The sequence below is a fragment of the Chiloscyllium plagiosum genome, chromosome 31, assembly GCF_004010195.1.
Source record: "Chiloscyllium plagiosum isolate BGI_BamShark_2017 chromosome 31, ASM401019v2, whole genome shotgun sequence".
In the NCBI taxonomy this organism is placed as follows: Eukaryota; Metazoa; Chordata; class Chondrichthyes; order Orectolobiformes; family Hemiscylliidae; genus Chiloscyllium; species Chiloscyllium plagiosum.
In genome coordinates this window covers 4,198,391-4,213,855 of record NC_057740.1, presented here as the reverse complement: position 1 = coordinate 4,213,855, position 15,465 = coordinate 4,198,391, and the positions used below count along the sequence as shown (strand labels likewise).

Genomic DNA, 15,465 nt, shown 5'->3' with positions numbered 1-15,465 from the left:
TGGGGTAAACCCACGCAGACAGGGGGAGAATGTGCAAACTCCACACAATCATCTATGGATGGAATCAAACTTGGGTCTCTAGCACTGTGAGGCAGTAGTGCTAACCACTGAGTCACTGTGCGCACCAATAATTCTGCTGCTAACATTTAACAAAGGATCACCATACTGGTTCCTGATAGGGAGGGAATTTCATGCATACAAATTAGGTATAGAAGCAGACAATTTGATCCTTCAAGTCTGCTCCACCATTCAGTAACATCATGGCTAATGTGTTTTGTTTCAATTTTGAATTGTTCAATAACCTTTGATTCCCATACCTATCAAGAATCTACTGTTTTAAATTATTCAATGACTCCACTACCATTGCCTTCTGCGGCAGAAATCCTAAGTCACAGAAGACTCAGCAAAAAATTCACATCACTGTTCTAAAAGGGTGCCTTTTAATTTTAAAACAGCGTCCCCTTGCTCTGGACTGACCCACAAGAGGAAACACCCTTTCCACATCGACCTTGTCGAGACCAGTCCATTCAAACAAGTCACCCTCATTCTTCTGAACTCCAGTGGAAACTAGCCCAGTCGGTCCAACCTTTTCCCATCAGACAACCCATTCATTCCAGGTATTTTAACTGCCTCTAATTAGATGGGCCAATGGGCTAAGAAGTGGCAGATGGAGTTTAAGTCAGATAAATGCGAGGTGCTGCATTTTGGGAAAGCAAATCTTAGCAGGACTTATGCACTTAATGGTAAGGTCCGAGGGAGTGTTGCTGAACAAAGAGACCTTGGAGTGCAAGTTCATAGCTCCTTATAAAGACAGTCACAGGTAGTTAGGATAGTGAAGGCGGCGTTTGGTATGCTTTCTTTTATTGGTCAGAGTATTGAGTACAGGAGTTGGGAGGTACAGGGGCTGAACAGGCTGGGGCTGTTTTCCCTGGAGCGTCAGAGGCTGAGGGGTGACCTTATAGAGGTTTACAAAATTATGAGGGGCACAGATAGGATAAATAGACAAAGTCTTTTCCCTGAGGTCAGGGAGTTGAGAACTAGAGGGCATAGGTTTAGGGTGAGAGGGGAAAGATATAAAAGAGACCCAAGGGACAACTTTTCAATGCAGAGGGTGGTACGTGTATGGACTGAGCTGCCAGAGGATATGGTGGAGGCTAGTACAATTGCAACATTTAAGAGGCATTTGGATGGTATATGAATAGGAAAGATTTGGAGGGATATGGGCCGGGTGCTGGCAGGTGGGACTAGATTGGTTTGGGATATCTGGTCAGCATAGACGGGTTTGACCAAAGGGTCTGTTTCCATGCTGCACAACCCTATGACTCTATGCATGCAGTACTTGAGATGTGTTCTTATCATTGTCCTGAATAACAGAAGCATAATATCTTTACTTTTACATTCAGTGCTTCTTGCAATAATGGATAGTATCCCATTAGGCTTGATTACACTCTGCACCTATATACTAACTTTTTAGAATTTATTCAGAACACCTAGATCCTGCTGCACCTCAGATTTCTCCATTTAAGCAATACATTTTTCTTTATTCCTCCTGCCAAAATACACATCTTCACATTTTCCCTACATTACATTCCATCTGTCAGTTGTTTGCCCGCTCACACAACCTATTTACATCAGTCTGCAGACTCCTGCTTTCCTACCTACCTTTGTGTCACCCCCAAATGAAGTTTGTGTCTTTGCTCCTCTCATCTAAGTAATTGTCCCAAGGGATTGTTTTAGAAGAATAAAACCGGCCCTTTATTCTCTCGAATTTACAAAACAATAAATAATTTTTTCCCTGGTTCATGATTTAGTGGTGACAAATCATGAATTCCCAAGGGATTGTTTTAGAAGAATAAACCGGCCCTTTATTCTCTCAATTTACAAAACAATAAATAATTTTTTTCCCTGGTTCATGATTTAGTGGTGACAAATCATGAATTTAATATGATCAAAGATCCAAAGTGAATTGGGACATTTCTTTGCAAAGAGTTGATTGGATCTCTGAAATAGAGAGGTCCTTTCAAATAAAATGGAACTGGCCTTTAACACAGAGGGAAAAACAGTGCTTTGCAAACTATAGCCTGCCCAATCTTGGTCCCACAGGATCCACAACTCCCTTGCCTGCCTCTGCCATTCCCAGATTAAGGTCATATACCAAGAGGATTCCGATGGCTGGCCTGGCTACTGTCACAGGCGACGACTTCATCGAGCTCAGAATTACTGCTGGAATCCCCATCACTGGAGCTGCCAATCCATTGAGGGGCACACTTCCTGCGAATTACTGCCTCCCTTGCTCTGCGCACCCGCTGTATCTGCTCCTTCTGTTTTTGAGTCCGCTGACATTTCTTTATTCTGGGCACCTTTCGCGATGACGAGTTCACCCATTTCACATTGGAGCTGGATTGAATGGTCTTGGCCACTCGGGTCCGGGAGGATGAGGCAGGTCCAGCCCTATCATACTGAGGCTGCTCTTCTCCATCTCTCGTTGAGGGGTTGTCATCTGAGGACCTAGAGACATAATGTCAAATCATCATACACAGTCATCTACACAAAATTCAAACTCACAATTTAGACTAATATTCCCCTCAGATTTTCTCTTTATTACCTTGTAGAAGCTATTATCTGATTTTCTCTCTAGTTTTCTCCCAATACTTTCCCAACATTCTGACATTCCATTAACTTTTGCAATATTGAATAGTTTATTTCAATTTCACACCTTCCATAACAATCCTTAGTCATCGACAGTTCATCCTTGCAGTGTTCTTTCTTTTCAGATAGCTGTTAACTATCATGAAAAATCTCCTTAAGATGCCTGCCATGATTCCTCTACCATCTTACTTTTCTACCTATTTTGCCAGTTCATTTCAGCCAATGTCCTCTTCATAAACTAAATAAAGACAATTAAATGTCAGATACCAGTTTCAAACCCAAGTTTCTCACCAGCAAACTGAAAGTAAAATCCGATTATATTCGATCACTGTTGCCTACAGCACTCTTTGGTAAGAGATCATTAATTCAGTCTTATTACATGTTAGCTCATCTAATTACCTAGTCACCTTTTGGTTCAACAAAATTTTATTTAAAAAACCTATCCCAATATTTTCTATAATCTTACCCAATTTAATTTGTCCTATTCACATGAAGACTAAAATCACCCACAATTGTTACAGTACTGAATGGTTATTATTTCTCATAGTGTGATTACTTGTTTTTGACCTGTAAGCTATTCGTGGCAGTAATTTTATTTGCCTTGCTGTTTCTAAATTCCATCCAAAGCAATTCTATTTCTTGATCTCCTGAGCCAAGATTATTTCTCAATGTGGTTCTGATACTGTTCACCCCTTCTCTTTCCTTTCCACTTCGTCTCCTTAATTACCTTGTGTTGGTCATTACTGTTATGAAGGTGTAGGTATACTGTACCTTTAAGACAGTGGAAGCTGGCACGGACCTACAGAGGCACATGTGCTGAAAAATGTAAAAATGTAACATTTGGTTGTGAAACAAATAGGTGGAGCTGTGTTGCCATGGTACACAACAAATTCAAATTTGGCCAATCACTTTAAATTATGTCTCAAGATACCAAAATCCAATCAAATTTGAATTTTAATGTTTTGATGAAATCAAACCAACACGCCAGCTCAATGTTTTGGGGTATATAAAATCGGGTATTTTGAACAGTTAGCCTGAGCGGCAAAGAATACCAATGAAGATACGGCCTGCACAGCCCGTTTCTGAAAGGTACCTTTCCACATGAAATTTGTAAAGCAGAAGACCGAAAAAAAGACCCAGGAAAGTACATATGAAGATACCAAGGGAACAGCGACAACTGGCTGGATTTGAAATTTGATTCTATTTGTAAATCTAATCAGGGGGTTTTATCAACTCAGTATCTTATTGTAGAGTGGAAGGTAGATAACATGATCAGACAAAGGAGGATTACCGTGTAGATAGTTAGTATTTAATGTTCTTGTGTTTCTCGGAGTTACATTTTTTCCTTTACATAGAAGGATTTTTGTAGTTCTTGGTCACTCATACTTTAACAGATTACAAGGTGAGGCGAGCTTTTTTGCGCGCCTGGTTCAAATTAACAGAACTGTTTACCCTGCGTCATAACATTTCACTGAATTAGTCACCATGCAATCTAGTAGTGACCACATCATACCCATTCACTTTTATTCATGCCATCAATTAATCAATTTTGTTAACCGAATGCACACAGCAATTGTAGAGAAAATCTGCCTTTCTACCATGTTTCCTTCTCTGGCTAGTTGTTGGCACACTCTTACGTTTGCCCACTCTCTCCCTTCCTGTGTTAATCTGATTATCATTATCTGTATCATTAACCTTCAATACTGCCTTGTCCTTTCATTTAAAATCAGAGATGTATAGCATAAAAACAGACCCTTCGGTCCAACTAGCCCATGCTAACCAGATATCCTAAACTGACCTAGCCATTTCCCACACTTGGATCCCTCCACTGGTTGGCAAAGTCTTCTCTCGAGCTGAAGTTACTCAATTTGACAGGACACGGATCCCAGTGCAGTTCAAAGGAAGCTTATCGTCTCCCCCCCAGTACTGGTACCAATGCCATATGAAAGTAGTTGAGGAGATGGGGATAGGTCAGTCATATTTTCCAAAATTCCCTTGATTCTGGAAAGCTCCCAGTAAAGTGGAAGACTACAAAATTAACAACTCTAATCAAGAAAGGAGGTTAGAAAGCAGAAAACTATGCACAAGTTAGTCTAACATACATAATTGGGAAGTGCTGGAATCATTAAGGACAAATGATAGAAATCCTTGATTACAGATGTTGGGCTCAAGGAAGTGAAACCACATTATAGCCTGGCCATTTTACAGTTAACATGTTGGACAATTAAATAATATTTAAAATGGCCTTGCTGCTTTTAAAGGTATTGCATGACACTACCTACAGGATCTGATTTACATGTCACCTGAATTTAATTAAAAATATTTACTATTGTAAGTAGAGATTTTGGTTATTCCATCCAGCAGCACATTTTGCAAGAATCTGTTTTCTTGATTGATCATTAGAGAGAAAGATAGTCTATGGGATGAAATTTAAATGGTTACGTAAGCAATAACGTTATTATAGGGAAATGATCGTTGAAAATAAATGCCGCAACCAAACAATCACTGTAACAAGAGGAAAACTGATTCAATACTGACGTATAATTAGATGACCTGAACTGATTATTGCAGTTTTGTAAATGCAGGACTGTTTCTTTGATAATTCAATCCAATGTTCAAAATGCTGAAATAGGTGTTCATTCATTAAACAAAATGAGCACTTGTCTTTTTTTTTTAGGACCAGTAAGATCCCCATACTTTAAGCTAATTTTCTGTATATTGATCCACATAATATCATATTTCCACTGAAAGAGCAGAATATCTGAAAAATCAAAATGCAAGCAAGTGCTGCCAACAGATTTTACAAAGGGAAATGCAGATTGACAAATATGTTAAGTTCTTTGAGAATGTAACAATTAGCGTGGATAATGGGGAATCAGTAGAGGCCCTCTATTACAAAGCATTTCGTAAGATGCCCTGTAAAACATCACTAGGTAAGAGCTCATGGCTCTGAGGTTGAATGATTGACTAACCAACAGGTCTCAAGTGAAGAGAGGAATGACAACTGTGCACTATTACCACAATTATTGCATATGTGTTGTGTGTACAGTTAAACTCAGAAGTATTTACAAGGGTAAACATTAGAGGCAAAAAAAATAAAATTCCAGTATACTGACAGTGCTACTTGCAGAACCTCAGTTCAAGTAAAACTTCACAAAGTTTGGAATATGGATTCAGTATGAACACAATTCCAAAACAAAACTAATGGTAGTTAGAAAGAAACAATAGTGAAATTGGAGTGAACGGCATCACAATGAAATATGTAGACAGGTTTACCTACTTAGGACAAATGATAACAAGACGATAGAGTGATGGCAGGAGGGTGGAGATAGTATTTTGAGAAGATACAAGTTGTGTTACCAACAAGAAAACTCAAGTTTGGAATTGGAAGGAACACAAAAGCTGCTATATACTATCCACTTTGCTGAATGCCTTAGAAACCTGGAGAATAAGTAACAATCTGTTGAAGAAAACTGAGGCCTTTACAATGCGGATGCTAAAAATGTCCCATGTATGGACCATAAGACCAATGAAGGAGCGTTTGAAATTGAAAAGAGCTAAAAGTGTAAAAGTTGAAACACAGAAAAGGAAATTTCAGCCATTTAACTGGAGCTGAAAAGTTGAAGACATCACTCCTAGCGCAAAGTGGATGACATCAAAGTAGGGGTTGACATAAACACAATTGAATGATTGATGTCACAGCGTAGTTACAGTTGAAGTACAGTGGATGTGAGAGACTGATGCTAGATAGATTACTGTCATGACGAATGACAGCAGGTTTCCTGGCTGAAACTGCTAAACGCAGGACATAAACTAACAATAAGCAGACAGCCAAAGTAAATGGGTCATTTTCAAGTTGACAAATTGAGAGCGGTGGAGTTCCTTAGGGATGAGTGCTGAGGTCTCAAGTATTTATTCAATTATTAACAATTTGGATGAAGGGACCAAATCTATTGCAGGTAAACTTAAGATAGAGAAATAGGTAGAGATACAAATCATGAGGAAGTTTCAAGGAGTACGTGAAGGACTGCAGATAGATTAAATGAAAACATTGGCACTTGATATGTGGGAAAATGTGACAGTGACCACTTAGAGTCATAGAGATGTACAGCACGGAAACAGACCCTTCAGTCCAAATCGCCTATGCTGACCAGGTATCCCAAGCTAATGTACTCCCATTTGCCAGCACTTGGCCCATATCCCTCTAAACCCTTCCTATTCATAAACACTACCAGATGGCCTTTTAAATGTTGCAATTGTACCAGCCTCCATCACTTCCTCTGGCAGTCCATGCCATACATGCACCACCCCCTGCCTGAAAAGGTTGCCCCTTAGGTCCCTTTTAAATCTTTCCCCTCTCACCCTAAACCTATGCCCCCTAGTTCTGGACTCCCTCACCCCAGGGAAAAAACCTCGGAAATTATCCTATCCATGCCTCTCATGATTTTATAAATCTCTAGAAGGTCACTCCTCAGCCTCCGATGCTCCAGGGAAAACAACTCCAGCCTATTCAGCCTCTCCCTATAGCTCAAACCCTCCAACCCTGGCAACATGCCTGTAAATCTTTTCTGAATCCTTTCAAGTTTCACAACATCATTCCTATAGCAGGGAAACCAGAATTGCACACACTATTCCAAAAGTGGCCTTACCAATGACCTATAGCGATGCAACATGACGACCCAATCCCAATACGCAATACTCTGACCAATAAAGGCAAGCATACCAAACACCTTCTTCACTATCCTATCTATCTGCGACTCTCACTTTCACGGAGTTGTGAATCTGCACTCCAACGTTTCTTTGTTCAGCAACACTCCCTCGAACCTTACCATTAAGTGTATAAGTCCTGCTCCGATTTGCTTTTCCAAAATGCAGCATCACGCATTTATCCAAGTTAAACTCCGCCTGCCACTCCTCAGCCCATTGGCCCACCTGATCAAGATCCCATTGTACTGAGGTAACCTTCTTTGCTGTTCTCTACAGCTCCAATTTTGGTGTTGTCTGCAAACTTACTAACTATACCTCCTATGGATGCAAGTTTGCTCGCTGAGCTGGAAAGTTCATTTTCATGACTCGCTATACCTCCTATGTTCACATCCCAATCACTTAGATTAAAAGACAAAAAGTAGTGGACGCAGCACCAATCCTTGTAGCACACCACCGGTCACAGGACTCCAATCTGAAAAGTTATCTTTCACCACCTTCTGTCTTCTATCTTCAAGCCAGTTCTCTATCCAAATGGCTAGTTCTCCCTGTACTCCATGTGATCTAACTTTGCCAACCAGTCTACCTTTAGGAATCTTGCTGAACGCCTGTATAGATCACATCCACCACTCTGCCCTCATTAATCCTCTATGTTACTTCTTCAAAAAACTCAGTCAAGTTAATGAGATATGATTTCCCAAGCACAAAGTCATGTTTACTATCCCTAATCAGTCATACCTTTCCAAATACATGCAAATCTTGTCCCTCAGGATTCCCTCCAACAACGTGCCCACCACTGTTGTCAGGCTCATCGGTCTATAGGTTCCTGGCTTTTCCTTACCACCTTTCTTAAATAGTGGAACCACGTTAGCCAACCTCTAGTCTTCTGGCACCTCACCTGTGACTATTGATGATACAAATTCAGTGGGGAGAATAGACACACTGACTAATATTTAACTGAAGAGAGTCTGCAGAATGCTGCAAAGAGGCTTGACTTAATTGAATGCTAAAAGCTACAGTATGTAGGTCTGGCAAGTGATTAGGAAAGCAAATAGAATATTGGTACTTCTTGAAATGGAGCTAGAGTACAAAAACAGGGAACACTTGTTAAAGCTGTAGAGGCATTGGCAAGACCAAACCTCGAGTGCTTTGCAAAGTTCTGGCTTTTAAGAGGCAAACTTCTTTCTCAGCCTCAGGATCAAGGAGTGGGAAAAACTGAAGATTGGGCACACGTGGAGGGAGAAGAGAGAAGAAAGAGAACAGCTTTAAACCTGTCAAATAAATGTTTAGCTAATAAACTTTTTGCAAATCAGTACAGAACCTCCATTTTAAGGCTGCATACATTAGTTACAGTATGGGGAAAATATTGTAGTCAATATTAGTGGCATGAACAGCAAATGAGTGAACTTAAACCTGAGATTGAGCTCTGACATGCAGTAGACATGACAGTAACTGCTTGGTTATATTTTTTTCAGTATTAAGCATATATGATAGTGATACATTTAGTTCTGACCTCACCCTCACCGGTCCATAAAAGAGTGATTTTTTTCTGCACACAGGAGGGAATGTTCAGGTGGCAGACATGGTATCATTCAAATGTGCTGCTTTGTCCTGGGTAATGTGAAGCTGGAGTGTTGCTAGAGCTCAGATGTTCAATGACTTAACAACATTCAGCACCATTCATAACTCCTCAGATACTGAAATAGTCCACATTCAAATGCAGTAAGAGGTGGACAGCAATCATCCAGGCTTAAGCTAACAAGTGGCCAGTCAAATTCAGGCCACATAAATGCCAGGCAATGAGCATCACTAATAAGAGATCATGACATTCAATGACACTACCATCGCTAAATTTCCTTACTATCAACATACTAGGGATTACCATTGACCAGAAACTAAACTGGATTTCCCCATATAAAGACAGTGGCTACAAGAGCAGGTCAGAACGTTTCCCTCCCGAATCCTCAAAGCCTGCCCACCATCTACAAGGCACAAGCCTAATGTAAAGGAATACTCCCCGCTTGTCTGGATGGATGCAGCTCCAACACCACTGAGGGTGCTTGATATCACCCCTGGACAAAGCAATCTCCTTGACTGGCAGATCCATTCCCTCCAAAGTTTAGTAGTAGCATGTAATGTCTACAAGATGCACAGCAAAAATTTGCCAAAGATCCTTCTATACCCACAATCATTTCCATCTAGAAGGACTATGCAGTATTGGAACACCACCACCTGAAAGGTCCCCTCCAAGCCTCTTACCACTCTGACTTGGAAATATATTGTTGTTCCTTCAGTGTCATTGGATCAAAATCCTGGAATTCCTTCCCTCACAGCATTTGCGCCAGTTTATAGCACATGGACTACAGCAGTTTATGATGGCAGCTCACCATCTTCTCAAAGGCCACACAACACCAGATTATAGTCCAACAGGTTTATTTGAAAGTACAGGTACAAGCTTTCAGAGCGCTCCTCCTTCATCAGGTAGCTAATGGAGTAGAATCATAGGACACAGAATTTATAGCAAAAGATGTGTCAGACATTGATGCAAGATATTGAACAAACCTAGATCGCTATTAAGTCTTTCATCTTTTAAAATGAGCTGCAGGTTTCCATTCATTCACATGTAAAGCCCAGAACTTCTTTCAAGTCACATTGAAGACTTAACAGCAATCTAGGTTTGTTTACTATATTGCATCAGTGTATTTACACCTTTTGCTGTAAATTCTGCGCTCTATAATCCTACTCTGCTAAGCTACCTGATGAAGGAGCAGTGTTCCGAAAGCTTGTACTTCCAAATAAACCTGTTGGACTGTAACCTGGTGTTGTATGATTTTTAAACTTTGTCCAACATGAATACCTCCACAACAGCACTTCTCAAAGGCAACTGCAGAGGGTCAACTGCTGGCCCATCCATCAATGCCTATTTTCCATCAGTGAATTGAAAAAAGGAGCCACACACACCTAGGCTGGATATGACAGGATATACTCAGGTAATTTTCCAAGAAAGAGCCAAGGTGTATCAGGACTAGAACAGATTGGTTCAGTGTATGGTTATTTCTGGAACTCAAGTCTACTGTACTATTGCTGGAATGTTGCCAGATCCTATGACCTTTACAATATCTATTGCCTTCTATTTGATATCGCATGGATTGAACCAAACTGGATGAAAACTAGACATGTGAAGCTGGAAATTTCAGGAGAAGCCAAGATAGATAATCTGGATGGCATTTTTGGCTGACTGAAAGAATACAGTTTGATACATCTCAACGAATGAGTGACATTTGTTTCATTGAATGAATGAAAGCATTTAGATTCAATGAATGAATGAACACAGTTTGATTCACTGACTGAAAGAATGAAGGCTTCCACATGCTTCAGCTTTGTGTTGTCCACTGAGGTTCTGGGCTCCCCCATCATGAAGGATGGGGATATTTGTGTAGTCAACTTTTACACTGCAATATTTAATTGTAATCATTTATAACCAGATGTGGTTGAACTGCAGAACTTCAATCTAATCGGCTTGTTCTGAAATCACTTAGCTCTATCACTTGCTGCTTATGCTGTTTGGCACGCAAGTGCTCTTATGTTGTTTCTTCATCAGGCTAGCACCTCTTTCAAGTTTGCCTGGTGCTGCTCCTAGCATGCCATCCTGCAGTCTCCATTGAACCAGGATTGACCTCCTGGCTTGATGGTAATGGTAAAATAGTCAGAGTCCTACAGCACAGAAACAGACCATTCAGTCCAACCAGTCCATGCCAACCACAATCCCACACCAAACTAGTCCCACCTGCCTACTCCTGGCCCATATCCCTCTAAACCTTCCCTATTCACATACTTATCAAAATGCCTTTTAAACATTGTAATTGTACCCACATCCAACATTTCCTCTGGACATCAATTCCACACACAAACCATATTCTTTGTAAAAGATTTGTCCCTCATGTCTTTTTAAAGTCTCTCCCTTTTCACTTTAAAAATGTGACCCCAATCTTGAAATTCTTCCTCCTTGGGGGAAGAAAACTACTATTAATTCTATTTATACCCCTCAATATTTTATAAACTTCCAAAAGGTTGCCCCTCAACCTCCTACCCTCCAGTGAAAAAAGTCCCAGCCTTTCTTTACAACTCAAACTTTCCAGACCTGGCAACATAAATCTCTTCTGAATCCTCTCCAGCTTCATCATATCCTTCATATAACTGGGCGACCAGCACATTCCTGATGAAGGGCTTTTGCCCGAAACGTCGATCCTCCTGCTTCTCAGATGCTGCCTGACCAGCTGTGCTTTTCCAGCACTACACTCTTTGACAATGAATATAAGTGCTTCAAACTCCTTTTTAACCACCCCGTCTATATGTGATATAAACTTCAAATAACTCTGCACCTCAATGCCTTGGTCTCTCTGTTCTACAACACTACCCAAACCCTACTAATGATTGTATAAGCCCTATCCTTGTTTGTGTACCAAAATGCAACATCTCACATCATTAGGTTACAAATTATAAGTGAATATAATTCTATTGCACAGTCTCTCAGTGATGTCAACTTTTGGGTTGGCAAAATGTGTCCTATTTAGCAGGATGGAGGTGATCCTCAATCCTCAGTGGAAGGACTGTTTTGTGGACATGTCTACCAGTACAGTCATGGACAGATGTATCTTTGGCAGGCAGATAGAGGAGGATGAAGTCAAGAACATTAGCTTCTCATGTTGGTTCCTTCATTAATAGATCCCCAAATCTAGCAGCATTGTTCTTTAGGACTCTACCAGCTCAGTCATTATTGATGCTTCTGAATCACTTTTGGAAACAGACATTAAAGTAACTGAAGTCCCCACCAGACTATATACTGCACTCTTGTCAACTTCAGTCCTCTTTCCAATTGGTGTTCAACATGGAAGAGTACTGATATTTCAACCAAGGGGATAGGTATGTGGTAATCAGCACATTTGGCCCGATATCATGAGACTGAGTCAATATGGAGGTCTCCTAAAGCAACTCCCTCGTAACTGTATACCACTATGCCATCATCTCTACTGGGCCTGTCCTACCCAAGGATGGTGATCTATGGGGCATAGCTTGTATGGCATGATTCTGTGTGAAGGTTAGGATGTTGCTTGACTTGTCTGTAAGACAGCTTCCCAATTTTTGCATTAGTCCCAGGTGTGATAACAGGTCAATATGGCTCGGGTTTGCCACTTATTTCCAGTGTGGGACGGGCCATCTAAATTCATTTCATTACTGAGACTAGATTTGATACAACTGGAAGACTTGCTAGGCCTTTTCAGAAATGGTATTTAAATATCAAAGAGGGTCTGGAGTTATATGTAGCCAGGTAAAGTCCTCGACAAACAAATTTCAATCCCTAGGAAACAGTAAGGTACAATGAGTTTTTATGACAATTGAAAATGGTTTCATTGTCAAAAATACACTTTTAATTCCAAATATTTAATATTGAAATTCCACCATCTGCCACCGTGAGATTCAAACAGTTCCTATGAGTATTAACTGGATCTCTGACTGTGGGCCATCTTTTAAAGAAGCGTGACCTGGAAGGAAAAGGGCAGATGTACAGCAAAAGCACCACCTGGAAGCTCCCCCTCCAGCAGCGCAAAACACTGAATTAGAACTATTATCACCCTGCTTTTGTGGTTAGGAGTCAAAACAATGGAACTTCCTCCCTATCAGCATTGTGAGCATATCTACACCTCAAGGACTGCAGTGATTCAAAAAACAGTTCATTATCAACTTCTCAAAGTTATTTGGGGATTAGCAGTAAATGTTGACCTAGGACAAGTTAAGGACGGCAGATAGCAGAGATCAAAGTCAAGATTAGAGTGATGCTGGAAAAGCACAGCAGGTCAGGCAGCATGAGCTCATTCCTGATGAAGGGCTTTTGCCCGAAACGTCAATTTTCTTGCTCCTTGGATGCTGCCTGACATGCTGTGCTTTTCCAGTAAATGTTGACCTGTCCAGTAACACTCATTACACAAGGAAATAGAAAAAGACAATCAACAACCCTCGCAGCAATGTCAGTAGGTGTCCACATACCCTTGTACAACATATCTGACCGATAATCGTCTTAGCAGGTGCATGCACTCTCTCAGGACAAGTCACTTTTCTCTATCAGGATTTTCCTGCTTTACATTCCAAAGGGCCCTGTGTAATGGACTGTCATGAAAAACTGGATACAATCGTTAGACCAGGCAATATTTTTCTGAGCTAAGCTCTGATCCCGATGCATCCAGTTCTCTGGTTGTTCTACTCCCTGAACCTGCCCCCAGAGGAGACAGTTCACTGCCCTGTTCTGTTTTATCATCTGTTAAGTTCATACCTGTAGCTTCCTGCCCACAGGGTCATCCTCCCTTCATTCTTCTCTGATGACAACTCATCAGATTCAGCGAGGTTAGTACTGGAAGATGGAGATGAATCACCAGCACTCGAAGAGTCTTCACTAGTGTAAGTATAACTCCGCACCAGATGCCGATCACTTTGCAAAGCAAGCTTGAGCTCTGCTGAAAAGCAGGAATGCTCAGAGTTCAAATACTCTGGCCACTGAGCAGCCTCAGGTCCTTTTACCTCTGGGGTTGAATGCACCCTGTTTTCCTGGATAATGCCATTGAACGTTGAGGGGCATGAACTGTCCAAACTCGTCACTGTGGCCTTTCCTGTAGATTCTTCATCTGTGTTGGCAGCAAATGGGATCTCTGGTGACTCTGCTTCTGGTTCCATTGCCATGAGAGCACAACAGAATACTAGGCCCTTTAACACAAAAAAAATCAAAACCTTAGTAAGAAATAGTAATGGTCACTATGATACAAACTCTTTGTTCAGCACACTCCTCCACACTGTTCAGCTTTGCAAGGATATGATAGCTGTCGTCTGTGAACATCTCACTGCAGGAAGAGGTACACAGCTATAATTCATTTAACATACTCGCATGTATAAATTACAGAAAAATAAACTCCAACCTTCTTTAATGTTTTGTCTAGGTAGCACAGCACTTACAACATGGCGCATGTCACGTATAGCACAGAACAAATTGTCAAAAGAATTTCAGAGGTGTAATAGAAAAAAATGGATATTGAACCAAACAAAAATTCTAATTGGAAAGATAACCAAGTTGCTAATTTAAAAAAATGGACATTTCAAGGGTTTGGAAGGGAAAGAGGAGGTTGAAAAGATGAGGGAAGGAAACAGAGAGAGGAGGTCTTTCAAGACTGATGGTACAACCTTCAACTAGGCTGAAAGGAGGATCCCATATTAACAATTTCTCATTTACACTGACAGTTATAATCTGGGTTCACATTGTTTAGATCCCATGCCTAGGACATCAGAATTCTAACATATCGGGCACTTCAAACATTTCAAGGGCACAATATGAGACTACTTCACATACCGCCCGTTGAAGCTCTGATGACACTTGATTACAGTTTTAAAAAATAAACACAATCTCAGAAAGGACTCTGATCAATAACCCCCGGAAAGGGAGAGGGCGTCTTCATCGGTGCCTCTCTCTGGGAGAGGGGGATTCCTCAGTCTGGGCCAGAGGAAGAGTGTATTCCTCAGCAGCCGCTCACTCCGGGCAAGAGGTTTGTGTGTGTGGGCCCTCACCGTGCCCTCAAATGATGGTGCGGCGTGTGTGTGTGTGTGTGTGTGTGTGTGCCTTGAGGGGGTGGCGGTCCTCACTGACCCCTGGGGTCGGTTACTCCTCCCTGCCGGGGAGGGGAGGGGAAGGGGGAGAGACACCCGGGCACAGGCCCAGGTCTCGGCTTGTAGTGTCTCTGCCCACGGCCCACGGCCCCAGGCCCCCCGCTCCGGTTCGCACAAACAGGCCAGACGCTCATCTCACCGTGACCTCACTTCCGGAACCTCAGAGACGGGGCGCTCGGAGGAGACAACAGGCGCTGCTCCGTGACTGCGGGAGGACGAGCCTGTCCTCCAGGCTCCTCGATATTTCCATTCACCCCAAAGTTCACAGGGAGTGATCCGAAGGCGAGGGTCTATACTCGGCACCAGCTGAGAGGCTGCCGAGGCTGACTGTTCCCGGCGGAAACGGTTGTCAGAGCGAAGGGGGTGGAGGCCGTTCGTGATTGACAGGGGGCTTGACCATTAGCT

General features: G+C 41.7%; 1 protein-coding gene across 5 annotated transcripts in view; it reads right to left on the bottom strand.

Moving 5' to 3' along the window:
- Window positions 1-15,395, bottom strand: part of LOC122565162 (E3 ubiquitin-protein ligase arkadia-A-like) — an 86,802-nt gene extending 71,407 nt beyond the window's left edge. Inside the window, exons 1-3 of one of the 5 annotated variants that reach the window (XM_043720863.1) lie at window positions 15,200-15,395; window positions 13,682-14,109; window positions 2,156-2,508 (exon numbers count right to left, since the gene is read on the bottom strand). In XM_043720863.1, coding sequence (XP_043576798.1) covers window positions 2,156-2,508; window positions 13,682-14,085 — 757 coding nt within the window. In that variant the 5' untranslated portion in view covers window positions 14,086-14,109; window positions 15,200-15,395. The other 4 variants (XM_043720862.1, XM_043720859.1, XM_043720861.1 and 1 more) reach the window with 4 other exon arrangements.
- Between the last annotated feature and the right edge of the window lie 70 nt (window positions 15,396-15,465).